The sequence below is a fragment of the Wasmannia auropunctata genome, unplaced genomic scaffold (assembly GCF_000956235.1).
Source record: "Wasmannia auropunctata unplaced genomic scaffold, wasmannia.A_1.0 LD335996.1, whole genome shotgun sequence".
In the NCBI taxonomy this organism is placed as follows: domain Eukaryota; kingdom Metazoa; phylum Arthropoda; class Insecta; order Hymenoptera; family Formicidae; genus Wasmannia; species Wasmannia auropunctata.
In genome coordinates this window covers 3,153,902-3,178,179 of record NW_012026894.1, presented here as the reverse complement: position 1 = coordinate 3,178,179, position 24,278 = coordinate 3,153,902, and the positions used below count along the sequence as shown (strand labels likewise).

The 24,278-nt window shown below is 45.4% G+C and overlaps 1 protein-coding gene and 1 long non-coding RNA gene across 2 annotated transcripts; one reads left to right on the top strand and one right to left on the bottom strand.

The window, feature by feature from the left end:
* Nucleotides 1-638: 638 nt before the first annotated feature.
* Nucleotides 639-21,336, bottom strand: LOC105453724. Its single transcript, XM_011695906.1, has 8 exons — nt 21,250-21,336; nt 8,055-8,326; nt 5,140-5,412; nt 4,533-4,828; nt 3,994-4,301; nt 3,659-3,842; nt 3,393-3,571; nt 639-3,253 (listed from the first exon to the last, which is right to left on the bottom strand). Exons 2-8 carry the CDS (start codon nt 8,224-8,226, stop codon nt 2,806-2,808), a joined length of 1,860 nt encoding a protein of 619 aa, XP_011694208.1. The 5' UTR covers nt 8,227-8,326; nt 21,250-21,336; the 3' UTR covers nt 639-2,805.
* Nucleotides 21,337-22,453: 1,117 nt separating this feature from the next.
* LOC105453723 lies at nt 22,454-23,224 on the top strand. Its single transcript, XR_974910.1, has 2 exons — nt 22,454-22,824; nt 22,932-23,224. It is a non-coding gene; the product is annotated as an uncharacterized LOC105453723 (long non-coding RNA).
* Nucleotides 23,225-24,278: the final 1,054 nt, after the last annotated feature.

The window sequence follows — 24,278 nt, the reverse complement described above, 5'->3', positions numbered from 1 at the left end:
ATTACAAGCATATCTTTTAGTTATACATGTCTAATTTTATGCTATAACGCTTTACAATTGACTACTACAGCAGCGATTATAAACTTTATAAATTCTTTTTATATATCTTCGTCGAAGATCGTAAGTATAGCAAATGCTAGTTTATCACTACTATTACGCCAATATATATCTCATACCTTATACAGAGTGCCTCGGACACGGCAAATTTGCTGTCGACTCTAGATTCTTTGGCAACTTTGAAGTTAACTCAGTGCAAATTTTCTTCGCGCAATTTCTTAATCTTTAACATTCAACTATTTTGGCGACTAAGACCTGAATAGAAAATCTGAAACTTAATCGCCAAAATTCTACAATTTTTTTGGTCATTTACAACTGTAAAATTGGCATCGACCGCGAAGCAAATCTACTTAGATTTTTAATTTGGCCTCTAACAATTGCAGTCCGGCGTAGAATATCTGAGACACTCCGTATACAGGAATTCTTTCAACTGTCTGCTCGAAAAGAATACAAGATTTCATTATATATAGATAGTGTGATATCAACTTCTCTCTCTACTTTTAAATGCTGTATCATATTTTAGTTACGCGAAACTGTCGATTACACATTTAAAACATCTATACCATCAGAAATTAGATAAGTTCGAGAATAATTGCATTTTGTATTACACAAAAATCGCGTGTTACAAGAATATATGAATCACATAAGTGTCGTGAACATCCAAAATCTCTTACACTACCATTTGATTGCCATAGAATAGGGAGAACTTAAACAGACGGAGGAAAAAGCCAATAATTAAATTCTACAGGAATTATGCGGATGAAGATCATGTTTGTTACACATCTAAAATAGAAGTGGTTCTTTCATGAAAAACTAAGAAATACATAATGCAGAATTCTTATTCGTAATACATATTATACGATTAGTCTTTCGTTTTACGAAATAATCAGGATCAAACGTTCACCTGAATGCAAGGTTTCCCCTCAGCCTGCCACTTTCTTATCCTGATAGCACATATGCAAATGTGCCACTTGAATGACTGCTCTGCCTTTCACTTTCTTTCTCGTTCATGTAGTAAATATCAGTAATGGGAGAGCAGGAGTACATCATTTGAAGAAGTTGCAATACGGAACTTCATGAAAACGAGGAGTTAACTGTAATCAACTCTCCGTTAATATGTTATATTTTGATCAAAAGAATGGCGCGCGGGAGGAGAGATGCTATACTTTACGAAACGTGCATTGCGACATGTTGACTGCATTAAACATCAAATATAAAAATATTGAAAATTAAATAACCAAGAAACTGTAAGTACAATTGCCGTACGATCAATTCATTATTAAAATGTAAAATATACGATTCTTGTAGTACAAATTATGAAACATTGATTACATCATAAACAAATTATCGAATTAATTATCCTGTATTATCGATATCGAGTTTCTGCATTACATATTTCCTTGTAAGTACGATAATAAATCTCTGCTACAACTGGCGAAAAAATGAAAATTCAAGGCGCATTAAGATCCATGTACACATTAAGCTAATGTCATTTGTAGAGTTCACGCAGTCTTTGTAAATATAGCGTATCATCAGATCAGTTTCAAGAAAATTTCGAAAATATATGTTCACTATATTTGTTTAGTTATGAATTACGTTGTATGATTTACGTTGTATGATGACGAAACAAAAATTGATGAGCGTAAAGGCTAGTCCAGTGAAGCTAGTGTAAACGTTTGTAGATTATTATTAAAATAGAATGATGATAAATGAGCGTTTGTTTTTCACTTTATACAGTATTGATATAAATCACATCAATTCCTACTGAACTACAAAAATTGGAATCATATTTTCGTCTATCGTTTAACACCAAGCTATTTGTAACTTATCGATCACCTTCTAAATTTCGTCGAATATTAACATCAATTGAACGCTTATATTCATTTTAAATGTACGATGGTTTTTAGAAACCAACAAGAGTAAAGGCAACATTTTTTAATCTTTTTTTTATGAAATTAGATCTATAAGTTTTCATAAAGTCGAGGTAAATATCTTCTTTCGTCTGAGTACTTTCTCTCTACAAATCAACTAATCATTCTCAAGATTGAAAATGAGAAACACGAATCGCTAAATTTATACAACTTTACATCAAAATGTAATAAATTCCACGTTCCTTATGCACGACTTTGCTCGTGTAATTATCTAGTATTGCTTTGCTAAATAGGAAAAATATTCGCGCAACATATCGTAGACTTATTACAAAATTAATGATATTAAAATATATAATAACAAATTTGTCCGAGAGTAATATTAAATATATAAGCAAATTTTAATGTGTGTGCCCTCAAAAATATTAGACATCAAACTTGTCTATACAAATTTAATTGTACAAATTAACGCAACATCACACGCAAATACGTGTTTCAAAGACTTTTCTCTTTACCCTGAATGCGTAATGACAATGAAAGGCACACCGTATAGAACCGTAACGAGTGATTATGAAATGGCACAGATTTGTCTAGATTATTATCGTAATAAATTAAAACGCGATATTTAATCGCTTATACGCCGAACAGCTAATACATGATTAATAAAAATCCTTAAACGATTTAATGTTATGCAAGTTGTAAAAAGGAAGAGGAAAGGCGACAATTAATTTCACATTTACGAGAAACATATGAATTCGGAAATTTCTGCGGAGTGTCTGATATACCGTTTGCAGAAATGGTAAACGCTGCCACATCGTTGATTTGAACGTACTGTCATTTGGAAATGAGGGATTTACTCACGCACTGAGAAACTCGTTGTTTAACTGTATCCTATTTGCACTTTGCGGCACTGGCAAAGCCATTTGATAATACGTGCGTTTCGCTCGACGATACTCGGCGGATCGTTTACCCTTTGGTTACACTCGTCGTTACCCATGCCGATGCTGCAGTTGTTCTGCCACTGGCTACCCGGATTCGTCTGATTGGTGCCGACCCAGGAGTAGAGACCCAACGCCGAGTCCACGGAGCTGACGCTGTCGAAGAACACGGGCGACGACGTCTTGGAGTCGGGTTCCGTTATACGCTGATAGTTATCCGAGTCGAGTCCTAAACGGTCGAAGAAGTTCTCGAGCTGAGTCATCGATCGCGGCGGACGGGAGGATACCTTGCTGGAACGGCCGTTATCCTGGCGCCAATATCGATCGCTGATGTCCGATTTCGATCGTAGGATCGGTCGACCGCGACCTTCCTTCCAACCGTCGGAGAACCTAAAGTCACGATCAAAATTATAACAAGCGTTGTTATGTCGTTCGTCAATTTTCCTCGGGTAGACGATGGGCGTTCTAAATTTTCGCTTACAAGCATCTCAGATGATTGAAAGCGGAAGGAAAGGAAGGATCTCAATACCTTGAATTACAGGTCGGGCTGTAGTCCGTTTGACTATTGCTACTCTCAGACTCCGGGCTGTAGTGTCTCACAACGGACGGCGGTGTCCCACCAATGTAACTGCCTTTCCTCGATCGGTCTTTCTCGGTAGAGTGTTGCGTGGACGCACCGCTGTCTCTGCGTATGTGAGCCCAGCAATCCTGCGAGAGATCGACCATGATTAAGGTCAAACAGCCTTGCGTCTCGGGATATATATATATATACATCCCATCGAACTGTCAATATACCTGTATCCTGGGCGCCGGCTCGCTGCGATGAGTACAGTGTCCGGAGGAGCCGCCGGAGTCTCTGGCTGTCGCGCCATGGCTCAACTTGCTGGACCCCGACGACTTCTGCGTTCGCCCGCCCGAGGATAACACGCTGCTCGCATCGCCGCCACCAGATCCCAAAGATCGCCTGATATGGCGAGAACTGAAAGTCGCAGACAAAAAAAAATTCGCTAATTAATTATATTCACTTTATTTAGAATCAGCTGAAAAAATCGCTGTAGAGCTGGATGCAAACTACACTCTCGGCAGTTTGTATCGTTATCAAACTCATGGCTCAGAGAAAAATCACCTACCTGCGATAGCAAACGGCGTCACGCTTAAAGCTGTGGTCCGAATAATCTGAACTAGTTTCATATTCCGGGCAATTGCCCGTGTTCGTAGCTTGATGATGGGCAGTCGGCTTCGCGGATATTTTCGTGGACGCGCGCGGCGAGAGCGACGCCCGGCGGCGCGTGCTCGTGTGGAGATCCGGCAGCGACTTGTGGCATATCGTGTTTTCCACCGACGGGGAGCTGTTCGACTTCCGACCGGACCTACCGGAAGTGTGCGAGTGCGAGTTGCTTCTGCCGAACTTGAAGCGTACGTCTTGCGGCGCGCAATGCTGCGAAAGAAGTAACGCACCGTAATTAACGATACAGCCAACACAGTGTTCATTGATGAACGCGTATATAAGTTTCCTTGACAAAAAAAAAGTGTATGTGTGTGTACATGATGTGTGTGAACGAGATGCATCGCAGAGTTTAAAATAGCGCACGGGTATGTGAAGTGATGAGTGGCGGCATTATAGCGCGGGACGCGGGAAGATCGATATGTCGCGATATTTCCTCCTCACCAGGATACGATCCTCATCCCGACAGCCGGGCGAGAGACTTCCGGGCGAGTATCGGAATTTCTCCTCCCGCGTCGGCACCCCGTTGCTCTGCGCCGTGCTCTGCGGCGGGCTGTCGGGAAAGAACATGTTCTCCTTGCTGTCGGTGTTCAGCAGCCGACGCAGCTTTGTTTGCAGCTCGCCCCCGGTACCGCTCGGGGGCCCCGAAATCGCCCGTCTTTGGGGAACTGGAACCAAACGTGGACTCTTCGGTGGCAGCGCGGGTGGCAGTGTTTGTTGAGGACTCAGAATCCCGTCTACTGCAAAACAGCAACGAAAGTGTAGATTCTCGTCTGCTGCAAAACAGACGCTTAAACTTCGCGTTAATTTAACATAACAAAAATACGTAAAAATGCGTAATTAGTAATTAAATATAAAAAAATATAATTAATAATAAAATATATTAAAAAATGATAAAATATTTGAAGCTGCGTCAAAGACGACTCCAAAGATTCTAGAGCTTTCCTCAACAGTATGAATTTCGCAAATCTTTTTGATCGGATGATCCCGAAATATCCCGGGATCACCTCGCGTCACTTTGGACTCGCGAGATATCTCTCCAGTGACTTACGTCTGTCCTGTTCGTGACACGAAACCCAACAGCAGGGCGGCGTCAAGGGAGTCGGTTGCAATTGCGACGGCGAGGTCGGCTGCATGGGGCAGCCGGACGAGTTGCCGGGGCATTTCCGCAGCAATCTCGGAGGCGGTGCGCCGGGCGCGCTCAGCTGCGAGACCTGCAAGTGGCCACTGTTCTTCAGCTCCTGCTTCCGATCCAGCACGGTCTCGCTCTTCACGTAGAAGGCTTTCGTCTCCTGCAGCAACTCCACGGCGCTCTTCCGCTTTCCTGCACGGCACGCACGTGGCGTAAAAAAAAAAAAAGAGAAGAGACGGTGAGAGACCACCGGCGTAAATAATCCGCGCTTCCTGGAAGGAAACACACCGCGCTTTCGGGCCTGACTACCCGGTCTATCTGGTTGAACCACGTGCGACAACAGCGGGTCGCCACGTAGCCGCTGAATTTATGGAAGCCGGCACCTCTTTAGAATATTAGCTCCCAACAGGACCTTTGATCTCCGATATTTACGGTCAGGCTTTATATCGAATGTCCCGGAAGTGTCGCATTTCATATAAATACGCGCGCGTGCATCGCATCGGCTTCGAAGCTGATTTTTTATTAACAAGTATAATGGCTATATTTTATGGGAATCCCATCGTTTATATATCGAAACTCGTTATCCTTTGTTTATGCACATATATATTTATTGTAAAAGAGAAAATATAGCGCGGAACTTCCGGGACACACGCACAAAAAACCACAATCCGAATAAGTTCGATGGCTATATACGAAAGTATTTCATTGTATTTCGAATAATTGGCGATCGCGAGGCTGTTTAATATTCAATCCGCGCGCGCGCGCGGGGCGTTTATTAAGAAACGTGATGAAATGCTAATGCGAAACGTACGAATGGCTGTTGCATGCGAAATAGAGTCCCGCCACCAATTAGAGCGGCTTTCGTATATAATCTTACTTATACTAATTGGCAATTTGGCGATAATCTCGTTTCGCGCGTACATCCGCAAACCGGATATTCCCGATATGTAGGAAGAGGAACGCATATTCCGCGCGGAGAGAGAGAGAGAGAGAGAGAGAGAGAGAGAGAGAGAGAGAGAGAGAGAGAGAGAGAGAGAATGAGGGGCTCGACGTTAAAGCCAGTTTATGTCGATTTCAACGACGCGCGTGTATATCTCCTCGTTATCAATAGTTTCTCGCACGCTATCGAGAGGTGAGATACTTTCGTTTTATCGTCAGGGACCGATCTGTTCGGCGTGACGCGTCCGTTCCTATGGCATCATCGCGACGATGATCGCGTCATCGCGCGCGGCGTGTACATGTATTGTACGGATATCTAGCTCGGGCAAGTAACGTCTTCGTATTGTGTGCCGAGGGCAAGTGTTAACGACGAGAGCGAGCCGACGAAACGGCAGCATCTGCTGGCGTTCTTCTATTTTCGCGTCGACGCCGCTGATTGACGACATGTGCCCGCCGTATAGTTCGACACGCACATGTCCCCGTGGAGAGAACGTCAGCCAGATAAAACCCGGCGCTTCTCTCCCTCGGAGAGGCAGCCACCGACCGCGATAATGGCTGTGGGACACATACCGGCGATAAAAAAAGGGGAAAAAAGGAGTCGGTACGACAGAGGCATACAACGTCAAGGCCACGTATCGCAGCATATGGCGAAATCCGCCGAGGAGAATATAAAAAACCGATGGACTTTCTATCGCTTCGTATGCGTCCTCGATCATGTTTTACACAACTATCTCTTTATTAAGCTCAATTATATCAATTCAATGAAATTCAAATTACTTTTGAGTTAGCCTGTATTGTTACTCATAATTACTTATAATTGCAAAACTTATAATAATACTTAATTACTTATAATTATAACTTAGCTTGTAATTATATGTGACACAATTTATCCTTTTGTCCTTCTTTTTTCAAAGTTTACATTTAATACGACACGAGCGATAACGTAAACGAATTTCCGAAATTCCTTTTTTCTTCTTTAGGCCCGAAGTCGGAAGTTCGCTTTATCTTTTTCTAATCTAAGAATTTGAAAGAGATAAACATTAAGTTAAACCGACATTAAAGTTAATCTTATATTTGTGGAACCGGGCCTTGAATTTCTCTCCTCAAATATTTTTATATAGATTTGAAACTTCGGCTAATATACCTACGTCAGACATTTCTTTTTCGTGTTAAAAAGAATACGTCGCGATTAGATGAAATTTATGTTCGATACTTGAGAAAATCACAGTCCACTATCGCGGAGTGTATTGGCGAACGTGTTATCGCAACATTGAATTTGTTGGATCGAATCGCGTGCACTGCGTCCGCCTATAAATTGTCGAAACGAGGCTATCGGACTATCGGCGTCCGTCCTTAATCGGACGTGACACGATCGCGCACAATGGGACGTTAATGACGAAGATAATCCGAATTGTCGTAGAGAGCCGAAAAATGGAACGCCGGATAATTTCTCATCGCGCAATCGTAAATCTGCACGACTGCATAACTTCGCTACTGCGGCATATTTAGAAAAGCGTGACGTCGATGATGAAATAAAATGTTAAAACTGGAACGGAAACGGCGACAATGAGTTTCTTCGCCGAGTATAAAATTCGGCCTCGGGTTAATTCGCACGCAGCTGTGTGCAATGACTCAAAACCGACAGTACTTCCGCTTCTACACGCTTTTGCCGGCCGATTCGCTAATATAAGTACGGAACATTCGCCGGCACGCATGATGGAAATTTGTCTTGCATCTGGCGGGGGCTTACGCGAAGCGATTCGAAAAACGCGTGTAGAAATTTCTTTTTCTCTACTTCATTTTCTTCTTCCGAGTGAATGCACGTCAATATAGGGGCGCCCTGACGCATCGATTCGCGATGCGATTCGCAATGCGTTCGCGCACGGCGCTCTCACCTGTATAATCGGTGTGTCGATGATGACTTCTGACGTACGACGGCGCGGGATGCCTGACCTGCTGCATGTCCCAGTACGGGTTCCGGCTGCTACCGAAATTGCTCACTCGCGTCTGCTGCGAGGGCGAGGACGACGATTGCTTGCAGGGCAGCCGGGCCATGGCGGTCGTCATCTTCTTTACGTTGGATCTAAGCTGATTGCCTCGTGGTGGACGTCCCGCTCAGTTTGTTACGCCGTCGCCTCAACCCCATTTTCGTGCTATTGTCTGCTCCCTGAAAGAGATCGAAATAAAAAATGTATCGTAAGTCGAATTGAAGATACTGTCATAAAGAAATAGATTTAATCAACGCGCTCGTTGTTCTCCACGAGATATAGCGCAACGATAGGAGATTAGCCTCATCATCACGAAATAGATCTCTTTATTTCAGAGAAACGTATGTACATTTAATTAAGAAGTTAACGAATTAATTTATTAGTAAATTCGTCGCAGCGCGATTTGATAGTATTTAATATAAAGACCATTGTTCCGCGGGAGGTATTATAAGAAATTTCGTGCACCGTGTATAGAATTAAGCGTGCAGAGCAGAACGCTGGCTGGTGTGTGGAGCGCCGAGTGGGAAAGTGCCAGTTCACGCGCTCAGTTTAATATTTATCGGGCTGATTGCATTGAATGCTATCGCGGCCAGATGCCTTTCATTACCATAACGCCGACTCTGTAATGCACGGGCTACCCGTTTGCCTCACAAAAGGATAAAACGCGCGCGCGACATCGGAGGAGCACCTGTACTTCTCTCAACCCGCGGGGTCCTCCCCCCTCCCTCCCCCTATCAATAGCCATTCCAATTTAGATCGCGACGAAAGGGCGCGTCACTCGTTTACGACAGCCCGCACACCCGTGTGTATCTTGTAACAATGCCGCCTAAATTAGTCGCATGAAAGGGGGGAGTTTTTTTGGCCTGGCGTTACTAAAATAAAAATATACATAGCACGATCGTTATGGTGGGGGGGGGGAGGGGTTATTAAACTCCGGCTAATCTAAGAGCATAAAAGCATGAAATGCAATAACATGAAATTGTTAGAATGCTTTAAATTAAGTTTGATCCTTGTATCTGAATTATACGTTGATAAAATTGTCAAAAATAATTTTACTCTTTTTTTATTACGATAGACAGAACAGCTGTTAAAATAACACTGCAGTGTTTATAGTATCTATAGGGTTTGTTGTGTCCTTCTCCCCCCTTAGCAACACCGGGTTAACTCTTAACTATGGATGTAAAGTCTCCGGGACTCCTGCCACTTTTCTGAACAGAATCGAGTTTAAGAAAAAAATTAACATTATTAAGAAATATAATATTAAAATTACTAGTTATTTAAAAATAAATAATCATTTTATTTTGTGCGCGATTGAAATATAAGAAAAACAAGTACGTATGCAAAGTGGACAGCGAATCATTTTTATTTCCCTTTTTCTCTTCGTATTTAAAAGTAGGAGTCTCTAATATAGAATTTCACCTATTAGTGTGTAATGAAAGCATATCCACAGTTAAGATCTCTTTACAGATAATCTATTTATATACATCGAACGCCATGCGAGAGTTCGAGAAGGCGACAGCTCAATAAATTTCAATCGTAAGCTGATTTAGGTAATTTGCACCATGAAAAGAATCATTGTCCGACGAGTCTAATCGTTCGAATGACGTCGTCTGGCTTACTGATTCCATAACTTTTATTAATTAGATGTAACTTATCAAGTTTAAACGCAATGGAGATAGGATAGTTTCTACGAAGTTTTACGAAAGACCAATTACGAAGTTTTATCGAGAGTTTACAAGGTATTTTTCGAAGCGAAAATTTTCGCTGATCTAGCGGTAGTTTCGGCTGTCTCGACATCGAGCGACGAAGGTATTGATATGCCGCCGCGAAATTTGTGACGTCCCACGCGGTCCGATATGGCGAGCTCGAGGCTGGCGAACGGTATACCTGCCGCTGTTGAAACAGCGAAATCGTTCGACTTGACCGAGCAAAAAGCTTCGGCCCCGGCCGAGTCCTTCTCTTCTGCGGGAGAGGAACGCGGCGGCGCGCGGCGGCCGGGACTCCGGCGTGTCCGTGCGCGCACGTGTGGCACATAAAAGGCGGCCGATAATATCGCGGCGAAGTGTGTGCCTACGTGTTCTTGTCGCCGCGCCGACGACGACGACGATGCGCTCAACGAACGGTATCCGTCCGTGCGCGGCGCGGCGCGCGTATATACGCGAAAGCGTGCGCGTATAAGCGTGAGATGTCCCAACCTGGCGTTGGACACACCGCCTCGCCGCCAGGACACGCATCGCCGATCGCGACGAACGTGTAAGTATTCGCACGGACGCACGCCTGGCACACGCGCGCGGGTAAGCCGACACCGACAGCCTATACCCGGCCGTCGTCACAGCGATTCGCGCCGATCGTCATTTCCCGTTGAATCGGCGGATTAAAAAAGAAAAAATACGACTCGACGAAGTTTACACCTGTTTTTCAGCTGTTAATCCTTTGAATGTCATAGGAGGCGCATATATGCGTCTAGCGAAATGTCATCGATGAAAACTGTGAACTCCATACGGGAGTATATATGCTCTTTTTACGCCGAGAAGCATCCCGTCCTCGGCGTTAGTCATCGCGTCGAGTCTCATGTCGTTCGTAACTATTTAGTTCTGTTCCCATGCACCCAAGGGAATGAAACTTCGAAGGTTCGACGAACGACAGAGCTCCGCGGAGAGCTCCGGTCGAGCTCCGGCAGTGAAAATTGTCTACCTACGCCAGCTACAACGGTCTCGAGCGCGTCGAAAGGCTGTATCGGGTCCTAATCGTCTGGACGCACGAGCGAGACTCCAAATCAATCGTATTGTCGCGGGGAAAAATTGCATCGGTGTTTGTGTACAACGTGTCGAATTGGACGAGATCGCAGCAACACACCGATGATCACGTTATTGCGAGCGAACGTGACGGACGTGACGGAACTTCGAAAGGCGGGATCCCACGCACGTGCGCGTTGTGTGTGCAGCGTGTGTGTGTGTGTGTGTGTGTGGAAAGAAGATAAAAGTTATCTTTCTAGCCCAACATCTTTCTCTCTCTTTCTCTCTCTCTCTTTCTTTCTATCCCGCAGTGGGAGATTCTACGTTTTCCAGCTGCTGAGTTTCCTCCTCCAAATGTTCACGCGATGGTCCCATCGACCGTGGTGGGAAGAGGAGCATTCCTCGTAGACCTCACGCATACGCACGTTATCACACGCACGGGTACCGCCTACGCGCAGCAGCCACTCGCAACCCTCTCACCTTCGCCGCGCCGACGTCGGTTGTTTGGATAGTCCAGCTAGACCGCCCGGCAAACGGAAGCTGCCTATACGAGTCCTTGCTAAGCAACGGTCGCTCAGGTCCGTTAAAAAGAAGACTTAGCAGGCAAACGATTGTAGAAAATATCTATTATAACAACCGATTATTTCGCTGACACAGCGTGCGAGTTTCAACTCTCTAATTTCGTCCTCAGAGAAAAGAACAAAGCACGCACGCGATATCTTACAATAATTAATTTTTAATTATTTTTTATGAGAATGGAACACACAGAGCGCGTGGAGTCAAACGTTTAAATCTATCTTTATCATCAGCAACAGTTTACATGTTAGTCTGCAAATCGAAAGTTCTCTTTATACAAGTTCTCTCGATAGCTTCGATGTATTAAATTCGCTGCATGATTATGCAAAAATGCATGTACACATCGAGATAAAATTATATCTTTATAAATCGCAATACTGGAGTAAAAACTTTATATTTGTACGCTGAAGTTATATATGTGGACCTAGTTTACAATAATAGAGATGAGCAGTTATTACCCCACATACGTCCTATGAAGGGTTAAGATGTGCGGAGGAGGATGACCGCCCTCGTCTTCCGCAATTACCGTATTTACCGTTTCGAGAAAAACGTAAACCTCACCGATTACATGCCCTGCCTATATATTTAGCGAGCCGCGTTTCACTTACGGATCTTCCATAAGCAATTTGCATCAATTTTTCGCCAGATCAGAATTACAAATCTGTTCAAATCCGCTTGAAATGCGATTTTAACGGTCCGTTAAGACGTTAGCGACCATATCTCTGAAACTTAGAGTCCTTTGGAGAAGTCTTTCACCTTCAAAGCTCAAAAAGTGTCCGGTCCCTCCAGAAAAATCGACTGGAGATAAATCAGAGACGCCGTAGATGAAAGGCGGCTTTGTAGGTCCGAGGGGAACACATCCCTCCCTCCCCCTGTGTGTGATGCGAATGCCGACGGACGCGTTAAGAGCGTAGTAGTAGCCGCAAAAACGTCAAGCCCCAGCAGTGTCCCGATGGTCGTAAACCATCGACGGATGTGTCGAATGAATCCGCCTGGTCAACAGTTTATGGTACGCGCGCAGCAATTGACCTACATTGTGTTGTGAGCCAAAAGGGAAGGGGGGGGGGCGTAGCTAAATTATCATCAGGACACTGACGACGCACGAGCGTGAGGGTGACTTAATTAGCCAATTGCGCAGCGCACGATCGGTGGTCTTAGGCCGAGGGAGACAGTAAGGGAGACCAGGGCGAAAAAAAAGAGAGACACAGAGAGAAAAGGGTCCAAATATCGGCCCGAGTAAGTTTCGTCACTCACGGAGGGGGCGAAACTCATCGTCGTCGGAGGTGCCGGGAGATGCCCGCCCAAATCCAGGACAAGGCGATTGAAACGTCAGCTTTATCCTTGAACGGAGCGCAAAAGGATTCCCGGATTCTCCGGCGGAATCAATTCGCCGCCACCGCCGCCCTCACCGCGGTTGTCCGCGTTCTCACCTAAACTCGCCTATTGACAGGTCCTATTGAGCGCGGCAGAATACGACGGGGTCGAGAGTGCGACTGCGGTGCACGCACACACAGATACGTTACATTTAAAATATTTTTGCCCTAGCACGTAGCCTTGCTCCACATACGGCTCCGCTATTCTTCTAAGGCTCACGCAGTGGGGGGTAGAGGAGGGAGGATATTTTTCTCTTTCAATGAGAGAGAATGCCGAACGTAAATTACTGCTAAACGAAATTCACGTATCGCCATTGAATTTCTACTCCAACTTATGTGTGTCCTATAATTCTTTTATAAAATACATATTGCAATATATTTTTTTCGTTTTTTTTTTTTTTTTTCATTAAGATCGCACGCCTCTTGCGTCGCATACTTGCGCTTTTAGCGTAAAAATAACCGATTATATTGTTGCAACGAGACGTGACAAAATAATTATTGCACCATATTTATTTTAAATATACGTAATTACACGTAAAGCGTTAACGATATTTTAAAACGCGCGCTGGATCTTTCGCGAGCCACCCGCGCGAAGTCTTTCGTAAAATGAATTGCGCCGCTGTTTCCGCGAACTGGAACTTTCGTGATTATTTGCCACGCGTAATAAAACGCTAGCCTAGCATATCCGACAGCCGGGGCAGGATATGCGTCCATCGTCTAGTTCCGCGTAATTTCTGCGGGCAACCAATGGTTCGCCGTGTACGCCGCGAGCACCGCGTGCGGGCGGCTAAATGCCAGTAATTGTTTGTTATTTCGTCGTGTTCCGCAAAACGGATTATACGAATTACACGCTCCGAGAGAAGAGAGAGACTGCGCGAGACGACGTGTAGCGCTCTATTTTCCGAAGAAAACATTTTCTTCCGGGATTTCACCGGGACTTTCCGTCACATCGACAGTCGTTAGCGCGACAAAGGGAATTGAGAATGATCGTCGGTGGAAAGATATTTTTCTTTCTTTGGCCTACTCTCTGCCTCCCCCCCCCTCCCCTCTCTCTCTCTCTCTCTCTCGACGACAATGACGTTTGAATAGAACGTCTCACATGTATAGCGAGACTTATCGTCAATCAGTTTATTGAATGAGAAAAGGCGGTTCTGGAAATAAACGCGCAACGCGTGCGCCGCGCAACGCGACTGAATAGAATGCCATCGGGGTGCACGTGGATGTTCGTAATGACCTTCACGCTTCAGGAAAATCCATATGACGTAAAATGTATCGGTCTTTCTGTCACAGATTTCCGGTTCTGTCTGGGCCAATATCGAGCAGGCCGCGGCCGGCCGGCCGACCGTGTACCAGCAACTTCGCCAGCTTACGCAGTTCCAATCGCGTTCGATCGCCGCTGGCACAATTATACCTTTCCGGTTGCATGTACCCACATGTACCTCGCGATGAGCGTCGAAATCAATGAGATTTGAAATGAGAAGCGTGGAACCGGGCGCATTAGCGAAACGGGGATATAATGCCAACAGCTGATGGCCAACAAGCTCCGTCCTGATTGGTCCAGAGAAGCGAACGCATACGCAATATCACCAACCGCTAGCATGATACGGGTGTAAGTCCAGAAGGAGAAAAATCGTCCAACGCGTAAAAGTATACCCCTTTACAGAAAATACTCCTTTAACGAGCGCGTGGAAATTTTTAAGAATGGTATCACACGGTCGATTGACGGCCGTCGCGAGAGCTTCATCGAAAACACGCGGTCTGCGTCACCGTAGTGACTGTAGAGATTAAAAAATGTTATCGCGCGCGAAAAGCTTAATCAACCGTCGTTTAATTAATCGTCGCTACGAAGGGGTGTATTCACACCCCGAGCGGCCTTTGAAGCGCGCCCCGCTAACCTTCACCAGCCACGTAAACGGAAGGTTAAAGATATCTTTTATACGTCACGTCGCATATAATGACGTCAGTGTAACCTTATGTTTTTATAGTCCAGTTTTACGACACGTGTCGCACGGAGCATGCATGTCCTGCATCTTGTTACGTAAAAGCGCACCCAGAACCCTTGCGTCACTCTGCACTCGTTATCTTTTTCTAATGGCATCATCAACGAGGGGGTTCCATTCAATTTACGCATATCAGAAAAATTACGTCAGAGTATTCATCTTGTCATCTAATTGTAAGAAAATCGCGAGCGAACGCCGTGCGAATCTTGAAAGCGAAGCCCGCAAAGCAAACGCCGCATTTATTAGGCGACTAATTTCTTCACATCGGATCAATTCAATTGTCACGCGTGTGCGAGGCATTGTGCTTATTTGCAAAAATAAAAATAAATCCGCTGACACCCGCGGAACGCGCGACGCGGTCTCGCTGCCATTGACTTTCGCCATTACTTCTAATATTGCGGACAGTTATTCCATTTCCCGTCTCTCGCATGTTTATTCGGAGTGAGTGTTAGACCAGGAGAGAGAGAGAGAGAGAGAGAGAAAGAGGGATTTTGTTTCTGTTTGTATATGTACACAATTCCGCGGCGATACAGCGGATCGATACACACCACTTTCTCTGGCCACTCGACAGCGCGCTATTTCCATCTCCGCTTTTGACATTGAATTCAAGCTCACGCGAGTGTTTCCCCCGAGGAAACAATAGGCGAAGCCGCTCTATAGGAGCGAGCGAGCAAGCGAGCAAGCGAGCGGTGTCGAAGCCTAGATACGCGGTCGAAAACAAGGAGTAATAAGATCGTTTAGAACTCGCCAACTCGTGATGCGCGTCTCTCGCAGACATTAGTGACAGATTCATTTCAGCCTGAATGAACGGCAAATTCAAACGATAAATTTGTATCTATAAGCGTGACTTCTGTAAATATGTATATTATAGTTGCGCTTCGCGAATCTCTCTTCTGCCTTACTGAGTTGGAGCGTTCGGAAACGTCACCCGAGTGCCCTCGTGTATCATATTATCCTTCTTGTTTACCGAATATTCGCTGTTAAAATCTATAGTGTCAAATTTAATCCTACTTAAGTCGCCATTGCTCCTATTTAATATAATTATTTTTAAATAAAACAATAGAATTTAACCCAAATTTGGATTAAATTTGAACTGTTTTAAATTATTTAACTCCATTGTTTCAATTAAAAATAACTATTTATTATTATAAATAGGAGCAGTGGCGACTTAACTAAGGTTAAATTTGAAGCTATATAGACTTGAACAAGGATAAAAATGCGGTTTCCGAACGCAGCCTTGTTAGGCGATACAGGTGTAATCGCGAAAGGAGTTTCAGGCTAACTCCTCGCATCGGCCGGAACGCATCGCTTCCTATCGTCGCACGCTTCTGGGATAATATCCCGCGCGATCTCGTTTCTCAATTATCGCAGGTCACTCGGCGTCGTCATCGTCGGCGTCGCTTTTTCCGTCACCGCGCGAGCGTTTCGACGCCGCTCTGCCTCCGCCTCTCCGCGCAGAGCCCTCAAAGTATTATCACAAAGTGTACCGGGGAACACAACCAGCCGTATCTCCCGTGTTTTGAAACGCTCGCGTGGCTTACAAAAGGCCGTCGCCGTGGAAAACCGGTACGGAAAATGTCACGGCCTTGTCACCCGACGCGGCGCGGCGCGGCGACGCGATCGCAGCGTAAAATCGTATATCGACCTCACGGTTGCCGACGAATTTGCCACCGGAGACGACAAATTAAACGACAACAGGTTGACGAAATTCGACGACCACGGATTTCGCAGGGGCGTGGGGGGGAGGTGGAAGGTTCCCGACACTCGACACTCGATACTCGACGAAATGGCACACCGCACGGCGCCGTATATAAACGCGGAAATGGCAAATCGGCAGCGCGAAACGCTGAACGGCGGCGAATGCCTCGCGATGGAGGTTTAGATTATTTTTTAAGTGGGCGTAATACGCGGATACGAGGCAGCATCTGCGGTACAATTTACACGCGTGCAACGGCGTTAGCGAAGCATATCGCTGGAAAGGCCAGCTGACTCTTCCCCCCCCCTCTTCCCCCTTGTAGTTCCGGATCGGTATTAAGCGTTTTTCAAATGTTGTACACATATATATATATATATATATGTTGCGAACGTCGATACAACGTAGCGTACGTAGGCTAACGGTCAAGCTCGAAGTTTACAATCTACCGCTTTGCCGCTCGATGCCTTTTCCGCGTTTCCAATGGTAAAACACCGCTCCGGTTACCTTGGCTCTAACGCGAACGCTAAGATTAATATTATCTCTACAACAGAAAAAAAAAATCCATTTTTTTCTGTAATCTTAACTTCGTAACAATCTTTCCAATAGGAAGAAGTTAGCTTTAGAGAAGATTTAAAAAAGAACTTATGGACGAACTTGGTTTTAACTTTTGTTTTAACCGTACCGCTGAAATAACGCGAAATAACGAACGGAAGTGTATCATGATGAATTAAAAGAGCAGAACTGACGGAATAAATTTACATTTTAACCGCTCCCGCTCCCCCCCCCCCCCCCACGGTCTGCAAACGCGGTTTGCTGGACGTACCAAGACGGATCGCCGGTCGAGAGATTGCGCAAGGTTGAAGTATAAACTGTTGGGCGAGAAGGACCAGGAAAAACCTGTGGAAATCGGAGGGAAATCGTTACTCTTGAACCGTGATGCCGCGGGCGCGCAGCGGCCGATATTGCGAACGTCCCGCAATTAGGGGGAGCGCAAAAGCGTTGGCGCAAAAAGTCGGTCGTTCTCGCGAAATCTCATGTGACCATCGGCGGCGCGCGCTTCCGGTCCCGTGCCCCGCCGTGTAAAAACCCGCCGCGAAAAAAAAAAAAGGCTCGAGCTCGGCCGCCGCGTTAACGTTAGCCACTTTTAACGGATCGCAAATGCATAAAGCGTAATAATGATGGGCGTACCGTAATCGGCACGTATATACGCGCGAACGCGCGTAAGTGGGAAATGCGCCTCTCTCGTTGTTTTAAAACCTAGCGGTTTTCCGCACACACGGGTTCTCACAGTCACACGTGACTTGTCTGTCCGCGTGCGGCGCGGCGGCGCGGCGGCAGGGCGCGTACGTGATGAGGCAAGACGCCAGGATAATGCACGGCGAGCGCGTTTCGCGCCCGATTAGAGGCTAATGCCAAGGTCCTTTTTCTCCCGCTAAAGGGTGAAGTCATCTTTAGCACGAAGCGCGCACTAGATTAGTTAATTTCTTGCGATGGATACGTAATGTGAAAGCTCATCTCCACGAACGTCAGTCAAAGATACGGTTTTTTCTTTTTTTTTTTGTTAATAACGTTTCTTTAAGACCATTTGAACGGTAGAATAATCGGAGTAATTCCAATAAAGGATTATTGTCGCTCATTGTCTAAAGACGGTGTTTGAAAGACTGAATGACTCAAAGGAGCAACACGCAGTCTTTGCCTTGCAAAATAAATAATATTAAGAAAGCCATGTATCAATCTCTCCAAGAATAATTAAATGCGGTAAGTTATTGCAGTATTTTATGTTGCAAGCAAAAAAACTCGTTCTTGGCCAGAATAAAAATTTACGCTCTTATTGTGCTCGAAATTACTGGAGCTTGATTTGGAAAGAAAATTAATCTATTTAATACCAGTTATTTTAATACCAGTATCAAGATATTGCTGCAAATGAAACAAAATTCTGCGCCTCTGAAATCGCGACGGAACACTTTATTCGATGTTACTTCATGTATAATTCATTTTAAATTGTTTGCGATTGTCAACAGCAAGCACAAAATTCCGCTTGAATCTTAATTAGAGACTAATTGGCTAATTAAATTCAATGCTGAAAATATTGAAATGACGCTCGGGGCGGATCTATTAAAGGTTCATAATCGTTAAAAAGGGATTAGATAGAGATGATAGCTTAATCTTCCGAAATTAACGGTCGAAAGGTCCTTTCGAAATTTCCCGTCACATTCCGAGCACATTTCGAGTGATTTCAGATTGTAATTTTTTTTTTAATGTAAAATATTAAAATATTAAAAATTAATCATAATAATTAATGTTAGAGGAAGCGACGAAGAGCGAATGGAATTAAGATGGCAAAATGCTTGTCGTGTTTGTTTAAATCTGTGATAAATTATCGTCGAGATAAAGAGTGAACGGAAGTTTCGCCGAAAGAAAAAGAGTTTTTATCAGGGCTCGACGTAGGTCATGTTGAAATATATAGCAATACAGCCAATCTAAGGTAAACGTACTCCGTCATGATATTCATATCAAAAAGCGGGAGCCGCCGAGTGCGCGCGATATAGTAATCGGAAGGAACTTACATAGCGGCGTGCACACAACACGCGACACTATTGATTAAAGTGAAACTCGAGATTTTTTAAAGCGAGTTCGCCGCTTACGGATCAATTACGATGCTGTGGGCGGACCGATGATGGCTCGGTGATGGAAATGTGAAGGTCTCGGCTTAGCCGTTCTATCGCCTTTGAAGTTTCGCGAAAAAAAAAGTATTTTTGATAACAAAAAAACATCAGCATATAACAATATTTCTCGTTCAGCCAACCTTTTATTCGTTTCTCGGCGTCTTCGGTCGGTTTCGACGACGGAGAGAAAAGGTCCGAGGTCCCGGCCCTCGCACCTCTCTCGGTATATTCAGAGAGAGGCACATAGAATTCGCTAGCTTGCGACTTAACTGCAGGATGTTTACGACCTGTGGTGTAAAGCGCGAAAATCGATAGGCCGAGTAGAGCGTGTCGCGCGCGCGAATGCGGACATCCGCGTGTGAGCTTTATTTATCGAGAAACCGACCGATCTCTTCAGCAGCGAGCGACCCGACCAACCGGCGCGGCGACGCGTCGCGAGACACCGGGTGGCGACGACGGCGGCGGGCGAGAGACGCGAGAATACGGGCGTCTAATAGTTCAATTAACTCGAGTCTACCGGAGTGGTATGAATATTCGAGCGGCACACGCATATATACACACGGCGGGGCGCCGAGGACGGATGACGTTTGCGCCAATGAATCCGCGCGTACACACATCCCGGGATATCGTCGAAAGGTCCGTTGGCGCGTCACGAAGCCGATCTGCAAAGCGCATTCTTATCGCGCGCGCGACTGATAGACGATGGCATTCCAATTATCGCCCCGTAGACGCAGATACGATGGCCATTCGAGACGTCGCTGGCAAAAAACCGTATCGAAGGGCTGCAATAATACGTCGGGACGTAATACGAGAGCCGGATTCCGCGCGACTTGTAGAGATATCCCGGCTGGAGAGCCGCGGAGGCGCTCGGGGATTAAAATCTCTGAGATTTCAGATGTAGACTTTACGAGTCGCGGTATACGGCGTTGTAAAGTAAAAAAAAAAAACCGTACATCGCATTAAATTAAATTACGATAACGTAGTTATACTGTATTGAAATTCGTTCTCGAAAATAACGCTCGAAACAACCGGCGCGTTCCGTGCTTTCTCTCGAGCTGGTGTATACCACCGCATCGCTCGTAATTTATGCAAGTTTCCCGTCACGCGTGAAAAGTATTAACGTTTGCACAGACGTTATAAGCGTCGAAATTAAATCGCGATGATCGATACAGCATTTATGTTATCGACGTTACATTAAATACACCGTTCAATTAAAAGCAATTGATAGCAGTTTGCGCTTGATAAATATGCACTACCACTTCAAAGCCGCGCGCCGTCCGGTTTCCGTGTAGTAAAGCGGAGATAAAAATTCGCCAAATAAATTTACGTACGGCTTCGCCGGAGAGCGCGTTACGTGTCGTGCCAATATTTTTTCCTTCTTTTTTCGGTTTTTGCAGCAGCAGCGGCGGCGGCGGCGGCGGCCGCAGCAGGCTTCCCCGCTTTCGACGCATATTTTTCAGACATATGCGGCGTGCGTATGGTCGCTTCAAATCGTTCGAAGAGCTAACGGCTAATTTTCCCCCCTCGAACAACTCGAAGTGGAATCCGCATCTCCGACATACCGCGAAGCTCAATGATTAATTCACAGGCCTCGCGCGCGGCGAACGCGAATCAATATTCGACAACAGCAACAGCTGATCGCCCGACGGACAAAAATATCGCACCGTATTCTCCCAACCGTCGTCGTCGCTCTGTACGAGTATAAATTTCAAGCGCAACGCGAAAGCGGACAATGCTGTAAAATTTAAGACACACGCGTGTCGGCGATAATGCAAAGGCGGACAAAAAGTGGAGCGGCCGCTAACTAAGCGATATTTCGTTCCAGAAAAAAAAGGGAGAGAAAGAGACAGAGACAAAGATAGAGAGAAAGAGAGAGAGAGAGAGAGAGAGAGAGAGGGAGCGAGACAGAGCGAAAGAGAGAAGAGGATAAGCGAGAGCGCTCCAAAAACGCCGTTCTCCAAAAAAAAAAAACCGTGTGCGAGACTGTGGCACGCGAGCGGTGTGTGTGCGTGTGTCGGAGGCAAGGTGCCTCGGTTCCGGGCGACAGGTTACTCACGTTTGTTGCTGCTGCAGCGTCAGCATAGCGGCGCTTTCGGGTGGACGAGGACGCGGCGTGCGATCCTCGCGCGAGGACGGCACCGCGAGGAGGAGCGCGCATTCGCGTCCCGGGATCTCCCGGCCGACGATCCCGCGGCGCGGGGACGGCGTGCCTCAGGAAGCGGCTGGCGGCTGCGGCTGGTGGCTGCGGCGACGACGACGACGATCACGACGACCACGCGCGTTCAAAGCGCATCCGGCATCTCCGCGCGGCCTCCAGGGACTCGCACTCGTGTGTAGTACGTGCGTGTATGTACGCGATACCACCGACGTGTGTAGGAGAGGACCCCTCGTCGCGAAACGCCGACGAGTACTCTCGCGCGTGCCGAGCCAAGAGTAAGCGGATGATGTTACGACAGAAGGTCTCGTACGTCGCTCTCGCGCGCTCGATACGCCGTCTCGATTGCTCGCCTCGACACGACAATGCTCGGGGGGGGCCACCCGACCCCACAGGTCCCGCGACTTGGCTGGCTCTGCCTCCGCTCCGCTCTCGTCGATCCGCGCTCGCCTAGTCCCGACCGAACGCACGACCGCGGCGCGACGAAGCAACGGCAGCGGGCAGCGCTCGTCGCGACGGACTGGTGGGTCTGGAGGGGGAACGTGTACTCCGGGCACTCCGGCCGTAATCTGTATACGTATTGTACATACATACATACATACACTACGTGCTGAGAGAATCCGAGAGCGGAGTGCGGACATGCCGGCCTTTTGGCATGAACATAGAAAATATACCTGTGTCCTGTGTCCATGCCTTTTGGCTGTAACGCTAAAATGCCCTCGTGCACTATTGCGCCCTCTGAAGAAGTGGATCCAAATTACATAGCAAAATCAAGATTTCTGCACAATTTATGGTGCGTGTCCGTACTAAATCCACTTTTCGAGTCTGCTGGAGCTTTATTTTCGAAAAATTACGCATAGAAAGTAAGGAAATATACTTTTTAATGTCATTGTTTTAATGCGTAATTTTTCGAGAATGAAGCTCCAGCAGACTCAAAAAGTGGATTTAGTACGGACACGCATCATAAATTGTGAAGAAATCTTGATTTTGCTATGTAATTTGGATCCACTTCTTCAGAGGGCGATAGTGTACGAGGGCATTTTAGCGTTATAGCCGAAAGGCCGGCATACTCCGCTTTCAGATCCTCTAAGTCTCTAACCTCTCTGCTCTCGTGTTTCATAACTGTAATTTTTCAAAGACAGATGTGGCTACGTTGTACGGTGTTTCGAAGCTAAAACTATAAAAGAATTTTCGTGAAATCGTTACTAATTGTCGCTACATTTCACCATTATTTTTTTATTATAACGATATTTGAATACTGAGGCAAAATTTGTACTTAAAGTGTACGTACAATTCCAAGACATAATATAACCTATAAAGTGATGGTTGAATTGACGTGTATGTAAATGCATTATAACGACTAACATTAATAGACATTGATTATATATTTCTCTGTAGTGTCGATATTTTTTAAATTGAAACGATGTTTACAAATTAGTTTACGATATTTAAGTGGAGGACAACATAATCTGTAAGGTACGTGTCGTTGCTCTTAGATATATTATTTAGATGTATTTTATATGTATTTAAAAACTTGGAAACATTACAAAAAGCTTTAAAAAAATATTGTTTCCTCTGTTTAGAAGTATGTTCGCTAATATTCGACAGAGGCTACTGTTTAATACAGTGGTCAAATATGGCAACTACAAGAGATACAGTACATCAGCAATCAGCGAAGTTAAGAATGAAACCGAAGTTGCGGTAGAACCGATATACCCACCCATTCAAGATCTTGTAAGCTGGAAAGCCAAGTGGAAAAGAAAGAGACAAACTTGGCATGACAAAATCAAGGGCTTAGAAATCATGGAGGAGAAGCTATTTGAGATCAACATGCCAGGTTATTATGGCTGGAAGTCGCTGATCCTACAGGAACATACAATACCATACGATTCTTTGTCGCATGCACACAATATTGTACAAGAACACATATCGTCAAGGAATCTGGTCTCCTAGCATACTACAACAGTGTAATTTCCAATGAACAATTAGAGAGGATGGTACAAGCAATCAAGAGTGATTATAGAAGATAATATAATATTTTTGAATATTGTATCAGAAGGTAGGTTTTTCTAACCGGAGCGGAGCGGAGCGGAGCGAGAGCCAGATAAAATGGAATATTCACACAGAAGGCTGCAGTTTCTTGCAGAACCTAAAGATATCTGGTTCTTGCATTGCTCGCATTAAATTTATCTAGTTACTGTCTATCACGCCACTCTATTGGTGCCGACGTCATACTAATATTTCACAAATAAAATTGCAGGTACGCATTGGATAACAACAAGATTATTTTACGGGGCTGCGTGGTTAGGAATAGGCAGTGGTGCTATGGCATGGTGATCTTTGCGGGCAAGGATACCAAACTGATGCAAAACTCAGGGAAGATCAAATTTAAGAGGACCTCTATAGATAGACTGCTGAATCTTCTCATCATTGGGATAGTGTTTTTTTTACTTTCCTTATGTCTGTTCTGCATGGTCGGCTGTGGTATTTGGGAGAGCCTTGTGGGCCGTTATTTCCAAGCGTACCGTGGGACTCGTTAGTGCCGAGCGAGCCCATTACCGGTGCCACAGTGATTGCCCTACTCGTGTTCTTTTCGTACTCTATCGTATTGAACACGGTGGTGCCAATCAGTTTGTATGTGAGTGTCGAAGTTATTCGATTCGTTCAGTCATTTTTGATAAATTGGAACGAGGAGATGTACTACGCGCCCACGAAAATGCACACGAAAGCAAGGACTACTACGTTAAACGAGGAGCTGGGCCAAATAGAATATATATTCTCCGACAAAACCGGGACGTTGACGCAGAACATAATGACTTTCAACAAGTATTCTGTGGTGGGCAAGTGCTACAGCGATGTCATTGATGAAGTCACCGGCGAAGTCATCGATTTGAGCGAGGTGAGCCGTTCTTTCATTGACGCGGCGATTT